At 41.6% G+C, this 16,609-nt stretch overlaps 1 protein-coding gene across 2 annotated transcripts in view; it reads right to left on the bottom strand.

Moving 5' to 3' along the window:
- The window catches only part of PIGK (phosphatidylinositol glycan anchor biosynthesis class K), a 168,387-nt gene that overhangs the window by 124,748 nt on the left and 27,030 nt on the right, over window positions 1-16,609 (bottom strand). For both annotated transcript variants that reach the window (XM_084852180.1, XM_084852179.1), the window contains exons 6-9: window positions 15,485-15,581; window positions 14,261-14,378; window positions 10,878-10,988; window positions 7,429-7,601 (exon numbers count right to left, since the gene is read on the bottom strand). In XM_084852180.1, coding sequence (XP_084708306.1) covers window positions 7,429-7,601; window positions 10,878-10,988; window positions 14,261-14,378; window positions 15,485-15,581 — 499 coding nt within the window. The remainder of the gene's footprint in view (window positions 1-7,428; window positions 7,602-10,877; window positions 10,989-14,260; window positions 14,379-15,484; window positions 15,582-16,609) is intronic.

The raw sequence follows: 16,609 nt of genomic DNA, 5'->3' as shown, positions 1-16,609 counted from the left end.
AGGGTTTAGAGTTATTTGTAAACTCTCCCTTAGTCTCACTGCCTATGACATCTTAATATCTCTTCTCTCAGTCTCTCAGAAGGAAGGTCTTCTAGATATGGTCATAGACACTCTTCTATGTTCTTACCTCACATCTTCCAGAGCAAAGCACTAGCACTGAAAACCAATTTCAGGGTCAAGCCCTGGCTCAAATTAAGCTCTGCTTCCCAGGAAAGCCAGCTCTGCTTCCCAGGAAAGAGGGACAGAAGGAAAATGGAGATCTCCTCCAGCTAGCATAATCTGGATTGTTTGGCTTGCCTCTAAAAAAGCTGGGCAGGAAGGAAGATTTAACAGTGCAACACCTGAAACATACAAGCCCCATAGAGTACAATGGGATTTACTTCTCAATATATATGCTTAGAATTCCATTGCTAAGCCTGCCACCCTTGACCTCATATTCTGATCTCTTCAGCCACCTGGTTTCCGTTCACCAGGCCCCAAAGTCTCCAATGAAGACTGAAGCACAGTCATTTTTGCCCGTATATACATGTCTTCAGATTGCACTACAGAGAATTATATTATCTTTGAAGTCTATTTAAAATTCTACAAATAATGTCTTCGAAAATTATTACAAAGCTACAGAGCTTTGCTACAGAAATCAGATAGTCCCTTTTTATTTAAAAAAAAGTTTTTGAAAATGTTATCTAGTACAAGAACTAAAATATTTTATTCCCCACAGGCTCCTTTCAGAATTTAAACACAAATACAGTCACCCAAGAGACAAAGATACATTGCACATAAGCAGAATTCACAGCTGAGCAAGCAGATACTATAATTCAGAGATTTGGGAATCACCACTAATTTTGTGTAGAAACCGACTGCGTTATAGATATCACTATGTGGCTTCTGTAAATGTACCAGTACAGGAAGGCCAGGCATGTCTGAAACCAATATTCCTCTTAGTGTGGGTTTTTCTACAGAGCAAGCTCTGCTTCTCCACTTCGCTCCTCTAATGATATATACACAGCTTCCTGATAGAATTCTGATTGCCTCTTCCTATTTGTTCCTTCTCCCATGCTTTGCTTTCAGGGACCTTGCATGTTTATATGCTCAAACATTTTTGGCACTTCAAAAGGTTAATACTAGAAAAAATGGCCCAAAAAGAGGAGGGGGCACCTTTGTGACTGGCACAAGAGCCAGCCAATCAGCACTGTGCACAGCCATGTACTAGGAAGGCTAGAAGCACCTTTGTGACTGAGACCAAGTACATCCAATCAACGCTGTGCAAATCTAAATTCCCCAAAAACTCAGAACAGTTTTTTCCTGAGCTTAATTCAGAGAAGGTTGTTTTTGTACCCAAGACTCAGTTAGTGTATTTCCACCAAAAAATATGCAGCCTGTTTGTACTATTCCACTAGAAAGGTAAAGCCAGTGTTTAACTTAAGTAGGTGGCACTGAACAATCTAACCCTGCATTTGTAGAAATATTTAAGTGGAGGCTTTACAAAGGGGATGCTCCTTTTGAGCTCATTTGTGGCTACCCTATATGGGGTCATGAAGAGTCAGACACGACTTCACAACTGAACAACAACAATAGTAAAATTCATCCCAGTGCATTTTGAGCTGCAGGAAATTTCTAGGGAAAGGGGATGGAAGTGACAAATGCAGTTGTTGGGCTGATCCCTCCCTGCCACTTATCCTGGCTACAAAGCAATCCGTGAGCACTACATGGGGTGCTTTGAGAAGAACACAGGCAGGAGCAAAAGCCCTGGCCATGCCATCATGTTTCCAAATGAAAAGCCCCAACTTACTGACAGCCAGTGTGGTGTAGTGGCAAGAGTGTTGGACTAGGAGCTGGGAGATCTGGGTTCTAGTCCCCACTCGGCCATGGAAGCTCACTGGGTGACTTTGGGCCAGTCACAGACTCTCAGCCCAACCCACCTCACAGGGTTGTTGTTGTGAGGATAAAATGGAGAGGAGGAGGATAATGTAAGCTGCCTTGGGTTCCTTGGAAGAGGAAAAAAGGCAGGGTATAAATGCAATCAATCAATCAATCAAATGAAAAGCCCCAACTTTTCTCCAGGTAGAGAGAATCCAGTAGCAGGGGATCAGGTTATTTTCCCACCACTGGCTGCTGGTTTGAGCCCGTCCTGTCCTGTTTAGTAATGGGAGAAGCTTTCTGGGACAGATCCTTACTTCTCCTGACTACTGAAATAAAACATCAGTCCTGCTCTCTATTCCCAGAGTCCTCCACAGATTTAGCTAAATAGCTGCCTGTCCTATCCGAATACTGCTCATTTTATCTTGCTTTTGTCTCATTGCTAATTCCCCACCTGAGAGAGCCCAATTTCAGGTCTATTGTACTTCTCAGCTTGGGCATCCCAATTCCTGCCACTGCATGACGTCGACTCTAGGCTAAAGATCCTTGACACACATCACTCAGGTACATGTGCATTCTTAAAGACATGTAGACAAGAATATGCGGTAACATGGGGTTACCTTTGAAAACCACTCTGAAAACTTCAGTTAGTTCAAAATATGGGTGTGAAACTGCTAACATGGACTGGGCAATCATGCCAGTACTCCATCATCTTCACTGGTTCCCAGTCTGTTTTTCAGACCCAATTCAAGATGCTGGTTTTGATCTTTAAAGCCCTTCACACTGGAGTACTGGAAGAACCATTTCTCTCCATATGAACCTACCTGGACCTTGAGATCTTCTGAGGCCCTTTTCCAAGTGCATCATTGTGGAAGATATGGAAGGTGGCTATAGCAGAGAGGCCATTTCAGTGGTGGTGCCCTGAAATGCACTCCCCAGATTCACCTGGCACTTACTTCAGCAGCACCAAGCAAAGACCTTTTTATTTCCCCAGGCCTTTTCAGCTGTCTTAAACCATTTACTCTCAGCAAGTTGTATTTTATGCTGTAGTACATTTTTATTGTTTTTATCATTATTGAATTTTAAAGTGTTGTGGGCAGCCTATAATATGACCGCATACTTATACATCTTCCCAGCAACTAAAACATCTTTCACAAGAACTCCTCCTGCACTGTCTAGTCGCACCCCTGACATCCATGCTCCCTTTTGGCCATGCCCCCTAGACATCTGTACATTCAGTTGCACCCAAGAAAGAAGACCCCCTATGCACACAGGGACACCTTTCATGCATTTAACCGAGCATGCAGGTGTTGGGGGCATGGCCAAAGGGACGTGGCTAGATGGCACAGGCCCCCTTACAAGTTTAGTGAACATGTGAGGAGCCTTTGTGAAAGGGACTGAAGACAAACAGTGGTACAGGAATGGTGAGGGAGAAGGATTACCTTCCTCTCTTACCATACAGCAAGAGTTTTTGCAGCAGAGCAAACAGTAATATAATGAGATATTTCGCCAAGGGAATAAACTACTGCTGTACTACTGATCCTATAGGAGGATGTAGTGTCCAATTGATTCAAGAAAGACGTGGTTAGAACTGCAGTAAGGACATTCAGTAACCAATTAGGAGAGCAAGGAGAGTTTGAAAAAACACAAGTATCAGAATGGGAATACGAATGCCACATATATTGAAAACAAAATGAGCAAATGGTTTTTAAAACCATTCATCTGGAGTGATAAGTTAACTTTCTCACAAGAATTATGCTCATCTATTATTATCCTATTCATCATACTTCTAAATCTGTTTTTTATACTCCATGACAGTATAGACATTCATACACCCTCAGGCAGTTCTTATACACACAGACACAGCTCAGTGATGAAATATTGATATCAGTAGTCCAAGTTAATGAAGAACAGCTCTCCTCCAATATAACATCATGTACTCCTCCTCCAGAGGTTACACAATTTATGAGCTGCAGCAACAAGGTGCAAGAAAGCAACATTAAGGAAGCTGCTGGAGTCCCAAGATAGAATTTTGGTACTTTAATGAGTTAGAGTGACAGCTGTAAACAAACTTAGAATAGCTTTTAACAGAGAGTTGCCTGGCTGCCTGAGATGCACATACACACATATAGGCTTTAATACCATCACCCGCTTATCTAGGAGTAAGCCCTATTGAACTCAGTGAGATTTTCATCTGAGTAGGCATGCACAGAATTGCACTGGTATGTGCTTATTCTCCCCACCCGAGGCCAAAACATTACAGGAGTCTCGGCAGCTACAACAACATAGCTCTTACATCTGTAAACATTTAAGTTACGAGTAACTTTTCTTCTCTCCATTGGAGAGCTCTGTTTTTTGGCTCTATTTTTGTGTGTTTCGAATTCTGAAATGGAACTACTTTCAAAATTAGGAAAATCCAACCACTTCTTTGAAATCCCAATTCAATGGAATTGACAAATGTCCTAATGCAAATGTTAGTGGGAAATCTATTAAAAGGCAACAATTCCTCCAAATCTAGTGGTAAGGGGATGCTCCAATTTAATTCATGTTTTAGAACTAAAACTCTTCCACAGTCATATTGGGTGTAACCTGAAAATTGCACAATATGAGACTGGGACAAAAAACTGTCAATTTTTTTGTATCCCTAAATTCTAAAATGTGAAGGTTTCAGGAGTGTTTATTTAGTGTGTTTATACATTGCACAGGTGTCTGCCATTCAGGCACTGACCAGACCCAGACATCCTTAGCTTCAGAAAGCTTGTAATATCTTATGTCTTCAAACCATAACGTGGACCCATTGCCACCTGTTTAAAAGATCAAAAATGTGCCAAGTGCCCTCTTCCTAGTCTAGTTGGGAATTAGAATTAGGTATGTCATCATGTAGCATAGATAACAGGGCCAGGAAACATATGGACCTCCAAATGTTATTGGACTGCAATTCCCATCATCCCTGATCATTGGCCATGTTGGCTAGGGCTAATGGGAGTTGCAGTCCAAAACATTTGGAAGGCTGGAGACCCTGTTCTTGACCTCTGATAAAAAAAAGGAAGTTGCGGCTCTTTACATATTATTTTTTCTCCTTCTCTTGTCATCCACTGAAACTGATTAGCAGGAGATTCAGGACAAACAAGAGGAAGTCCTTCTTCACACACCACATAACTAATTTAAGGAATTCACTGCCACAAAATGCAGCGATGGCCACCAGCTCAGACGGGTTGAAAAGGTGGTTAGACAATTTCTGAGAGGAAAACTCTGTCAAGGACTACGAGTCATAAGAGCAATATGCAACATGCCACTCAGTACCTGATGCTGGGGAGGAACAATTGGAAGGGGCTACTGCCCACATGTCCTGCTTTGGGGCTTCTCATATGCATCTGGTTGGCCACTGTGGGAAACCAGGATGCTGGACTAAATGGACCTCTGGTCTGACTCAGCAGGGATCTTGTGTTTTAGTAGTTGGATAAATATTCACACACCAGCACAACAACTTATCTATGCTCAAGCAAAATGTAGCTGGAAGAAATGTATGTATATATTTGTATCCCGGGTGTTTTTTTTCCCCAAAGGAGCTCAGGGCAGCCTTAATGGACATAATCTCCATGTATCAAAGAGTGCACTGCCTCTTACCTTCCTCTATATCTGTGCTGAGATGACTATGGGTAGAAGAAAGGTGGAGAGGGACATGGCCCATCAGCTTGCTGAATAACCAAATGGGCAATGGCCTTCTTATCCCCACCTACTATTGCTCTGAATTAGCAGTGGGAGAGCAAACTGATAGGTCAAAGCCCCTCCTCTTGCATCCATATACATAGTTTAGGTACCATTCATTATCAGCAGGAACTGGCTTGGCCTCCTATGAAGTGGTAATTCAAAGAGCTATTAGAAGCAGCACTGAGGCTCCTCCATCCCCTGAGCACAATAATATTAAGAGCTGGAAGTGTTTTCTATATTATATATAATATGATATGAGAGCTAGTATGGTGCAGTGGTCAGAGTGTCAGACTAGGGCTGAGGAGAGCCAGGTTCAAATTCCCATTCAGCCATGTAGCTCACTATCTCGTAACCTCGCCTACCTCACAGGGATGTTATGAGGATAAAAATGGGTAGGGGAACCATGTACACAGACTTGAGCTCCTTGGAGGAAAGGTGGGGTGCAAATCTAACACATAAATACAAGGTTTACACTATTAAGAACATTTATATTTGCAGAATGAAGGAATATAATATATTAACAACATTAGTGGCTATAACCTAGACAAAATTGCAATCACCATATCAAAAAAGACACATTTCAAAAATGCAGAACCAAAATGGTTGTACAAAACCATTTATGGGCAATAGAGGCAGATTTTGGCAGCATCTGACTGCTTGCAGATGTTATAGGACTTACTACAAAATTCTTGTTTATTCCACCTCCTCCCAACAGATGGCAACGCAAGACCATAAATAAAATCAACCTGTAGCTTGAAAATCTAATTTCTGTAAATACTAAATACTTTAATAGAGGTATTCCACCATTTATTTATCTCTCATACACATCAGCCTAAGTGGTAAAAAAAGGATTTAGACTGTGGTATCTAGACATGTCTCCGTATAATACTGCATACAAAGTGTCATGTAAGCTAAATCTGTGTGTTCCAGAATCAGAAGATCACTCTCACAGCAAAGTAGAAATTAACAGCCAATTCACATGATGCTGTTTCAAGGTGGAAGTGTTGAATATGCATGTATGAACTCTCCCATGACCTTTCCAGTTACACAAGGCCAGTAACTGACATACGAGTATTTTAGTGTAATATTACACTGGTGTCTCTGCTGCACTGAAACCTGTACTCTAGCCGCCATCCCCTTCACACATCTTGGTTGCCATGTGGCTTGCTGAATACTAGCAGCACCTCAAACATGCCTATCCCTGCAGCTATGCCAGCCAGCCACTGCCCAATGCCATGCCTCCTTTTCACCACATTGCACTGTGATCTCTAGGGTCTGATTACCATCAACTGCTAAGGTTCACCAATTTATCATTCAACGTCGGCCCTGGGCCTTCTAAATTCTTCAGATACCTGCTCCTGCTTCTGTTGGGATCACTTGCATGGGCCTTCCTTGCATCCATATAGCACAAAATCTTCTATATTACCACAACCCCCATTCCTGTGGTCCCTGAGCAACAGAGGTACAAATGCCAAAGATCCGACATTCTGGCTGGCTCTCTGAAGAGCTGTGCAGCCCACTTTCTCTGGCCGACACAGCTCTCCTGGGAGCCCGCCTGCCCTCTGACTCATGCAGCACAACGCAGCAGCAACAGAGTGTGACGTGGCAGCAGTAAGGGGGAATGAGGCAGTGGCAGGGGAGGGAGCACAGTGCAGTGTCGGCACAGGTGCTCTCCCACTTCAGGCGTCAGCAGAGCTTGCCCCAGGTCTGCTTAGTCGTATTTCAATGCAGTTTATACATCACTACCATTCTCGGTCCCCTGTACACAGGTAAAGACATACAGACTCCAAAACATTTGTCAGCGTTTATGATTTATCCAACTATGGAAATCAGAATTTGGAAATGCATGCAATGAGATACCTGGTCTCTGCAAGTGCTAAATTGGGATCCAGAGAAATTGTCTCAGTTGTAATCTCCACTTTTCGTACACTTCCAAAGAAATCTGTTATCAGGACATTCTCCGGATCTCTTTGAAAAAGATCTGTCCGGTGTCCAGGGGTAGATACACACAAACTTTTGGGGCACACCTGAAACTATAAAGGAGACAGAAGTACATTAGTCCTCACAGGTGTTTTGTCCAATAGTATACTGGTAAATTAGGGGCAGTTAGAGAAATATAACAGTTGCTTCACTGATAAAACATCTTGACTTCTACTTCATCTAGTGGCCAGAAGATATCAGTGCCAGATCGGAGAACCCATTTTTTTCTTTCAGGAATGAGTTAAAATTTGTGATTTACCAAGCAGAATGCAGCACAATAAACCTTCTGCCTTCCTGGAACAGCAAAAATAGGGAGGATTGTAAAGTATCAGATGGGCTGCTTTCACCTTGGCAGGTCACACATTGTTCAGGCCTGATCTAAAGAATCTCAGAAGCTTCATGCACCCGCGTATACAGTGTGCTTTACTGGAGCACTAGTGTTTTCTTTTTGATTCCAAAGCCAGACACAAATTTCACAAATTATCATAGATTAAAGTATCACTTATTATTTTACTAATTAAACTACCTCACAAATAAGGCTGCCATGTTAATTAAATCAGTACAATTAATTTTGTCGTGTTTAATTAATTGGGCATTTCTTCAAATTCACAACATCTTCCTACCTTCCACTTCAAGTCCTTGTGGGTCTCCTTGGCTCACCCTTTTCTCTGCTGGGTGCCAGTCAATGGGAGATCAGCCAGAGCTGACACAGGAGCTTCTAGGGTGATTTCCCATTTCCCAGTGAGAACAACACTAGAACATAAGTGCTTCTCATCATGCATTCATAACAGCCTTACTGTGCACACATAACAAGCCAAGCCATGGTTTGGCCAATTACCTTCCTCAAGTCCTAGTTTGGGGAAACCAGAATTTGCTGTTAACATTGAAATTGGGGAAACTATTTCTAAACCAACTAGAATGAGAAACCATGGTTGGAAATGGATTGAAATGGAACTGCAAACTATGGTTTGCCCCAATCAGGAAGCGAGGGAGGTAATCAGAGCTCACAAACTGCCCTGAGTGCCATTTTTTTGGTCCAAAAGCAGGGTATAAATCAAATAAATACATACATGCATAAGGAGGGAATGTGCAACCACAGGATATGGTTCCAACAGCCAGAACACATGCGCTGAGCGAAAATGGTTTAGCAATCTTATGCCTATTTATCCCCACTCAATGGTGCCTAAAGCCAGGTAAGCACACACCGGATTGCTGCCTTTTTCTTCAAAATATGAAAAATAAAGGAGACATTAAAGCCATTAAAAATTAAGGACTTGGAAATCTGTTGGACCATCAGCAAATTCTAGTCTAGAATTTCTAACTGGCTGGTCCATCTCATATTGCTTCCCAGATGGCTACTTACATACTTGTTAACGGCTGTTGATTTCTGGTAAGCCAATGAATTCCACAGACTACAGACAAAGTGTACCAGCCAAATTCAGTAAAAAATGGCAAGATCAATTTATTATTCTAACACGTATCTTGTTCTCAAATTCTTTATATCCCATACTTGAGTCTTGTTAAGCTAGCATTTGGCTACAATTTAAAAATAAAAGCTGCATTCTCTTGATATTAAGAATGCTGAACATTCGTCATTGACCTTGTTCTGTGAGACTACCAAACCTGTGGGGTGCTTATTGCAAAATTAATGCCATCTTATCTAGCAATAAGGTTGCAGCAACCTCCATAGGCAAAACTCGGGTAAATGCTATTATACGGCCACTCCCCTTAAAAAATAATTAGAAATGTAATATTATATACACATTCGCAACTCATATCTTTTGAAACAGCATGTCAGCAAGGCTTAATTTAAGCTGAGCCCTATCCTGGGAATCTGCACGGCAGGATTTGAATGCACTGTTTGGGCATCGCAATCTCTTGCTCAAGAAAAATCACCTTCCAAACATGCAAAAGCCTTCTGGAAACAAGCTAATACGTATCTATATGGACATGCATTCTGGTTATTGACATTCCTATTTCATATAATCCCGCTAAACTTTCATGACTAGGCAAGCAGAATATTCCTTTTCAATGCTTATTTGAGTGTAGGTTTAGGTGATAGGATCTGCTTCATAAACCAGTGCCAGATATGGGAACTGTTTTTTTGTTTCCCCTAGCCATGAGTCGAAATTTTACAGCATGTGCAGGCTAGCTTGCCATAGGGGTGCCTCTGAACATGTGAAAAATACACCAGTGATTACAGCTAAGCTCCATAACCCATGGGACTAAAATCTGCTAGGCAGTGACGACATTTAATTTTGAAATAAATAAAATAGCAGCTGCAGGTATAGACTCAAAACTATAATCCTAAGCATACTTGTTGAACTCAGGGGGACTTATTTCTGAATAAACATGCTTGAACTGCTAATGCTGCCAATTGCTTTACGTATAGTTACGCAATCATAAATGCCTTCTATCTGCCAAACATTTGAAGCTGCCACCTTATACCGCCAGGCTATTTGTCCAGCTAACCCAGTATTATCTACCCTGACAGGTAGCAGCTCTATCAGGAAGAAGTCTTTCTCATTTTTTGCACCTAGTCCTTTTTAACTAGATGTGCTAGGAACTGAACCTAGGACTTTCGATGTACAAAGCATGTACTCCACCACTGAGCTCTGGCTCCCTCATGACCTGTAATTAATGGTTACATTGGCAGCAATCATAACTACAGTTAGGACTAATGAGGGTTCCCATTTAATCGAGAAACTGAAGGAACAGTTTTGAAGCTTGCATAAAGCCACCTGCTTTTACAATAATTAAGTTATAAGACAGTATTACATGCAATGGTCCACTTCCAAAATTGCAGTATATAATGATAGTAACTCAATACATAGCTTTGTTGCCAAGATTCCATAGTGAAAGAGGATTAGTTTCTATAACAGTGCGGTGTACAGAACTCTGGATTTAAACTTAAATTAGGTAGACCATGGGCAAGTCTTATTTCTCAGTCACACACACACATGCTTGCCTACATACCTGGGGTTGAAATCCAGCATTGCATGAGTGAAGTCCACTCATGTGTTGGACTTCATGTGCAGTCCCCTGCCTCCCCCCTGCTGCATCTGCTCCGGAGGGTGCCCCAGCTCTCCAGAGAAGATTTTGAGGGTGCAGGAGGGGCTGCAGAGGGGAGGGAGAATTGCCCCTTCTCCACCAATGGAAGCCCTTCCATCAGTGGGATAAGTTAATTGGCTGGCACTCAGATCAATATGATAATAAAAAAAGATGTCAGACAGACTACATATTAAAACAACAATTATATAAGTTAAACACAACAGTCATGCATAAGTTGTTGGGTAAACATTTGATTAAACAAATTAATGAATACTTACAAGGTCATTCATATTGGTCTGGCTAGCTGGATGAATTTCTTCCAAGAACTCCAAGACATAAAATGTATACCTGTCCATCAAATGAACTCCAATTCCAAGATCTGGTTGATGCTGGAAAATGAAAACACAGACACAGATTTTACTGAATATGCTATACAGCACTCTCTAGATGTGTTAGACTATAACTCCCAGCATCCCCCAGCCAGCCATGCTATACAGAAATTATATTTAGTAATGAGGACTGAGCAAAAGGACACCATGCAAATGCCATGCTTATAAGCAGTGCAGGCTGGTGGCTACAGTTTCATTTGGGATGTGAATCCATTCTGGATTTTCATCAGAACCAGCCGGAACTCTATAGGAGCTATCCAAGGTGCTGAGCCTCCTTTAGAGGTCTGGCTGGTTCTGACTAAAACCCATAATGGATTCACAGCCCCAGCAGAATCAAGAGCCACCAGCTTCCACTGCTTATAAGTTATCTTTTGTGGACAGCCTAACTATCTGAAGCTTGACCAAAAAAAGCAGGCTAACTATAAAAAAGTCATCATGAGAACTCAACTAGAAAAACCAATCAGAGTTGTGTATAGCAACATGCCCGCACTGGTCCCTTTTTCATTCCCACGTATTTAGAACATCCTGGTGACTTGGGTGTGGCATGGAAGAGAACTAGCACCCACAAGTGAAACTTACAACAAAATGGTGCGGTATGAAGTGCTTCTGTTCACGATTCCAGCCACTCCATTCTACCCGTTTCCCCCCAATTGCCCTTTCATGGCCACGGAACACATTCAGTCCTCACTGGGCTGTTCTTTGGGGGTACTCCCCCACCCTTAAGTTGTTTTCTGGTAAAAAAAAAAAAAAAATACTTCTGCATACCTTGGGATCCCACAAACCTCATTTGCATGACATGACAGCCCCCTGTGGGTTAATTTACTCACAGGGCTGTTACATCATGCAGGGCAGCCAAGGTTGCCCAGCTTGCTGTGGGTTGTCATGTCATGCGAACCCAGGCAGCAGAGTTTGATTGAGGGTTAGGCAAGCCTCAAAAAAACCATGGCTTCTTTTAAGATTATTTGAGGGTTGTATAACCCTCAAGCAACCCCTGCCACCTGGGTTCACACAACATGACAACCCACAGCAAGCCTGTGCCATGAAAAATGGTGCCTGTGGGTGCCCAGCACAACATAACAGCCCCTGCGGGTAAAGAGTGGGCTGTTTTATTGTGCGAATCAGCTCGAAGTCTGCTGATGCTTCCCTGTGTGTGGGCAGTGTTGTTTTGGCTACAGAAGCAATGGCATTCTCCCCCTGATGCAGCAGAAAGCAACAGCCAACGCAACCTGGATATCCACTGCAGGGCAGAAGAGTGGAGCATAATACGCCAAGCGATATCTGTGCATGGGCCTGTTACCAGGCATGTGTTTTCTATGGGTTGTATCCAATGCTAGTCTAACTTAAATCCCATTCATTTCAATGGGTCTACTCAAAATACGACTAAATTGGATACAATCCTATAAGGCAAAAGTATATGAAACTCTGTAACAAGTTTGCTCCGCTTTTCTCTAGCTATATCTTCTGCAAAAACATGTATCTTCTCTTTTAACGTTTAATCATCTTGTATGGAAGTGATTGTTATTTTCCTGCAAGTTGCCTTGTGGACCCTTTGGGAGAGATGGTGGGATAGACATGGAATCAATGGACAAGCCAACCATTTGTATACAAGAGAGATTTCTCATCATCTCTCCTGTATACAAATGGTTTGTGCAGCTTCTCTCATTCTGCACGACAAGTGGGGGATTCAGATGACCCCTTCCTAGCACTGAAAGAATGAACAGGGTTGCATGGGCTAGTCTCACCTCATGTGCTCAGTGGCCATACCGTCCCCCACATGCAAAGGGGAAACCTAACCCAATCAGGGTCCCCCATCACACTGAGGAGCTCTATGCATGCACATTAGTACACCTGTAGAGCCCCTTCCAACATGTTCCAAATGTGCAAACAGCAAGGTGTTCCCAGGCACAGAGGGGATGCAGCTAGCCCATGCAGCCCCATCCACCTCACACATTCTTTCAATGCATGGAAACAGCCCCCTACACTGAACCTGTTTAGAGTCCCTCTACTATAAAACTGTTAAATATATGGGATACGGGACTCCAATCCACCTTATATCTAATCATCCTCAAGAGTGGGAAAATAATACATGCAATAAAAAGTAGATCCAGTTTTGCAGGTTCGGATTAATGATGGGTTCGAGGCTGAAGAGGGAGATTATTCTTCTAGATCGCTGGAGGTAAAACTTTCCTTTTTAGCATATTGTTATGCTTCAGAGAGACTAAAATAGCTAATAGGCCTTTCTCCCTTCCTTTAAATGCCATCCATTATTTGGGGATTCTATACCGAGTATTACGGGAGAAAGCAACTGGGCCAATGTTCCTTCAGGGTTTTCTGAGTGAAACACACACCCTTTCTGAGCTTTTCTTCACGAGGCATTTATTGTGTGCTCATCATTCCCACCCATGGTTGTTTACAGGTTCTTTAGACAATGATGTGACCCTCCAGTTTCACTTCTGTTTTTAAACAGCACTTATGGCAAGTTTTGTTTTGTTTTTTAGAACAGGGAAAATACAGGATTATTTGTGAAAGCAAAAGAAAACACCTTTCCCACTTGTGCAACTGTGCTATACCACTATCCCACAGTGCCACCTAGATGTTATATAGCAGAAAAAGACTCTTCACGTAGTGCTCAGATCTCAATTCTGCGACGAAACCAAAAATAGATACAGCACATTAACAGCCTCATGTAGGCAAGCTCATTCTCTGTTTTTCATTTTTTAAAAAGTAGTTCAAGACTGGCCTCATCTCTAAGCAATCTACTGTTCATTCCCTTTCATATAATCCTCTTATTAAAATGTTTCAAAAGTACTTTATTATTCACTGGGTTTTCCTAAGTCCATTGGGGGAGGAGGGAACACAGACACAAATATAATCATTCTTGCCATTATGGCATGGTTTGACATTGTGTGGTTTCTGCTAAATGCTTGGACAAGGTAAGTGTCTGGGAAATGTTTCCATTGATCAAATAAGTGACCTCATCATTATTCCCAGCAATCTGTTCCCCATCCATGTCCCAGTACTTCTATCGGTATTTACTTATTCTCTGTCTACATCCTATCCTTCATTTTTTTTTTCTACAGAGCTCTTATTTTAAATAAAACATTCATTCCACTAGAAAACTAATGTTTGCCATCAGAATGAAATATTCATATTAAACACATTCAGGAAAATCTGCCACTGAATTTGCTATCAAGCAAAGGTTTTCATTATGTAATTTCAGACACCCTGGACCTATTTATTGTTAACCAATACAATGAAAGCTACATACTTACTGAAAGTGAGTCTTCTCCAATTTGGCTACTAGCCAAAGCCATTATATTGGGAGAATAAAACCGCTCGTACATGGATGCACCTTGGCATGTATCAATAATAAACAGTAACTCATTGTATCTGGAAGGAAATAAGCATCTTTTATGTCCACCCTTTCTCATTCTGGACCACTGTTCATACTGTTCACTTTGTACTTATTAACACCCTTGATTATGAGCCAACTGGTTGGACATTTTAAACAATCTACAGTTATACCAAGTGCTAGAGATGTTCAGAAAGAAACTAATATCCTTTCTGGTGGATAAATGACAGATTTCTTCCTCTCACCCACCAGCTGTGGAGTTTTATGTAGCCCTATGAACAAAAAACTATTTTAAACATCAGTTAAGTCAAAGTCCACCTCAAGCTGTACTGCATTATGGCATTAACAGGCGATAATACACCTTTTAAGCATCCATTTTTTATCAGGATTAAATGTAACAAATGCTGAGATGGTTAACAGCACAATCTTATGCATGTCTATCTATTCTTGCTCCCGGGTATGTGTGTACAGGACTGCAGCCTAAAGAATTACCACTCTCTTCTCTTTGTAAGGCACCTGACAGGTCATCATAACTTAACAAGTTGTATTTGATGAAAGTAATTCTTCATTTATTGTGATGGAAAATTACCTAGTTACTTTCTTTGGTAATTATTGGTAATTTCCCCTAAATTTGTATACATGTCTACTATTTTTGTGCTCCATCTTTTCAATATTAATATTTTTTCTCAATACTGTGTATGGGGGAAAAAAGAACTTGAGTAATGGGGCATTACTCAATGCTGGCTGGGGCATGCTGGGAGTTGTAGGACTTTTTTCTGTCTAAACATGCATAGGATTGTGCTCTTAATGTCATTATGCAAAGGCTACCAAAATTAGAGGGGTTTAGATACACAACACTCCTAGTTTCTACTTGAAAGTTCTTCTGTTGTAGTGTGTTAATGAACACCCATGGGTACACTCCTGATCCAATGAAATTAACTTGAAGCAACTTCAATGGAATAATGATTGTATTCATTGAAAATTAATAAGCCCACCAATGATTTTCATTGGGTCTACAATGGTTTCAAGTAGAAAAATTGTAAACTGCCACTTGTAATCACCTCTAAGTAAACTGGAGGAGATAGTAAAAACATGCGTGCATCAATACATGAACTTATTTGGAAAAGCTGGGATAAGAGATTACCTCCTTTTCTGCCACATTTGTTCAAAGGCATCTGCAAGTTCTACATTTGTGATTTCTTCAGAATCCTGAAATTTCAAGAAACCATTCCCACCATGACCTTGCGAGGAAAAAATATGAAGTAAATTGAGACACCTTGAAGAAATGTTGTTGTTATTTTAAATCTCAAAACAATGCATCCTACATGGAACCAACAATGTATAATACGGATTCATTCAGAATCCAGATTAAGGGGGCTATGCAGTAGAGAGAAAGAAGCAATCCAAGAGACACATGAAGAATAGCCCTGCCCAACAGAGTCCAGCCTCAGCAAGCCTATGACCCAGATCAAGTAGGCTTAAAAAATTTAAAGCCGGTGTTATACATTTGCCCCCTTTTCTTTCCCTGAAACACCACTACTTCCTCTGCATACAAGGGTGCACACCTTGGGTGTTCTTCTCTAGATCTGTCAGTCCCACATTTCCAGCATGACTGTGAGAGTATAGCTTATCAGATTCCTCAAAAGTTAACTAGAAAGATATCTAGATATTTTAACATGGAGTTTATACACTGTGTTTTATGTATGGGGTCAAGGGAGCGAAGGACACATGGTAACTGTTTTGGAGTGAACAGTTTTCTCCAGAATTTAGCGTACTACCTCTCCCTCCCCTGCTCCATTCTCTCCTTTTGTTATACCCATGCTAAGCCTCACATACTTTTTATGCAACATCTCCCCCGCCCTCTACACCCAGCCCTTTGGAATAGCTAGTAGATATTAGACAGCAATGAAAGTTGAGATTCTCAGATAAGAACTTCCAGGATTTCAGAGCTAGATGTGAAAATATAATGGCAGTATACACTGAAGAAACAAGTGGAAGTCAAAGCCATTAGACTGTATCCAATGTTGTTGCATCCAGTGATGTCGTCCCGCTGATGGAAGCAGTTCTGTTAGTAGAACTGGAAGCAGGGATTTCCCCTTCCCTCTGCAGCTCCCTATATTCCCTCAAAATCTGCTCTGGTGGCACAGAGGGCTGCTGTGGGGGTGGAGAGAGAGAGAGAGAACATTCCATCGGGCTAGAGGACACCCACTAGCGTGATGTTGGGTTTAACCCACATTGGTTTTTAAGCCAATTCAAGATCTGAGGAGTT

This window comes from Heloderma suspectum, chromosome 4, assembly GCF_057233095.1.
Source record: "Heloderma suspectum isolate Gila_16-S chromosome 4, 16-S_ref, whole genome shotgun sequence".
NCBI classification, from domain to species: domain Eukaryota; kingdom Metazoa; phylum Chordata; class Lepidosauria; order Squamata; family Helodermatidae; genus Heloderma; species Heloderma suspectum.
Note: the sequence above shows the minus strand (reverse complement) of the source record. Positions and strands in the feature narration are given on the sequence as shown.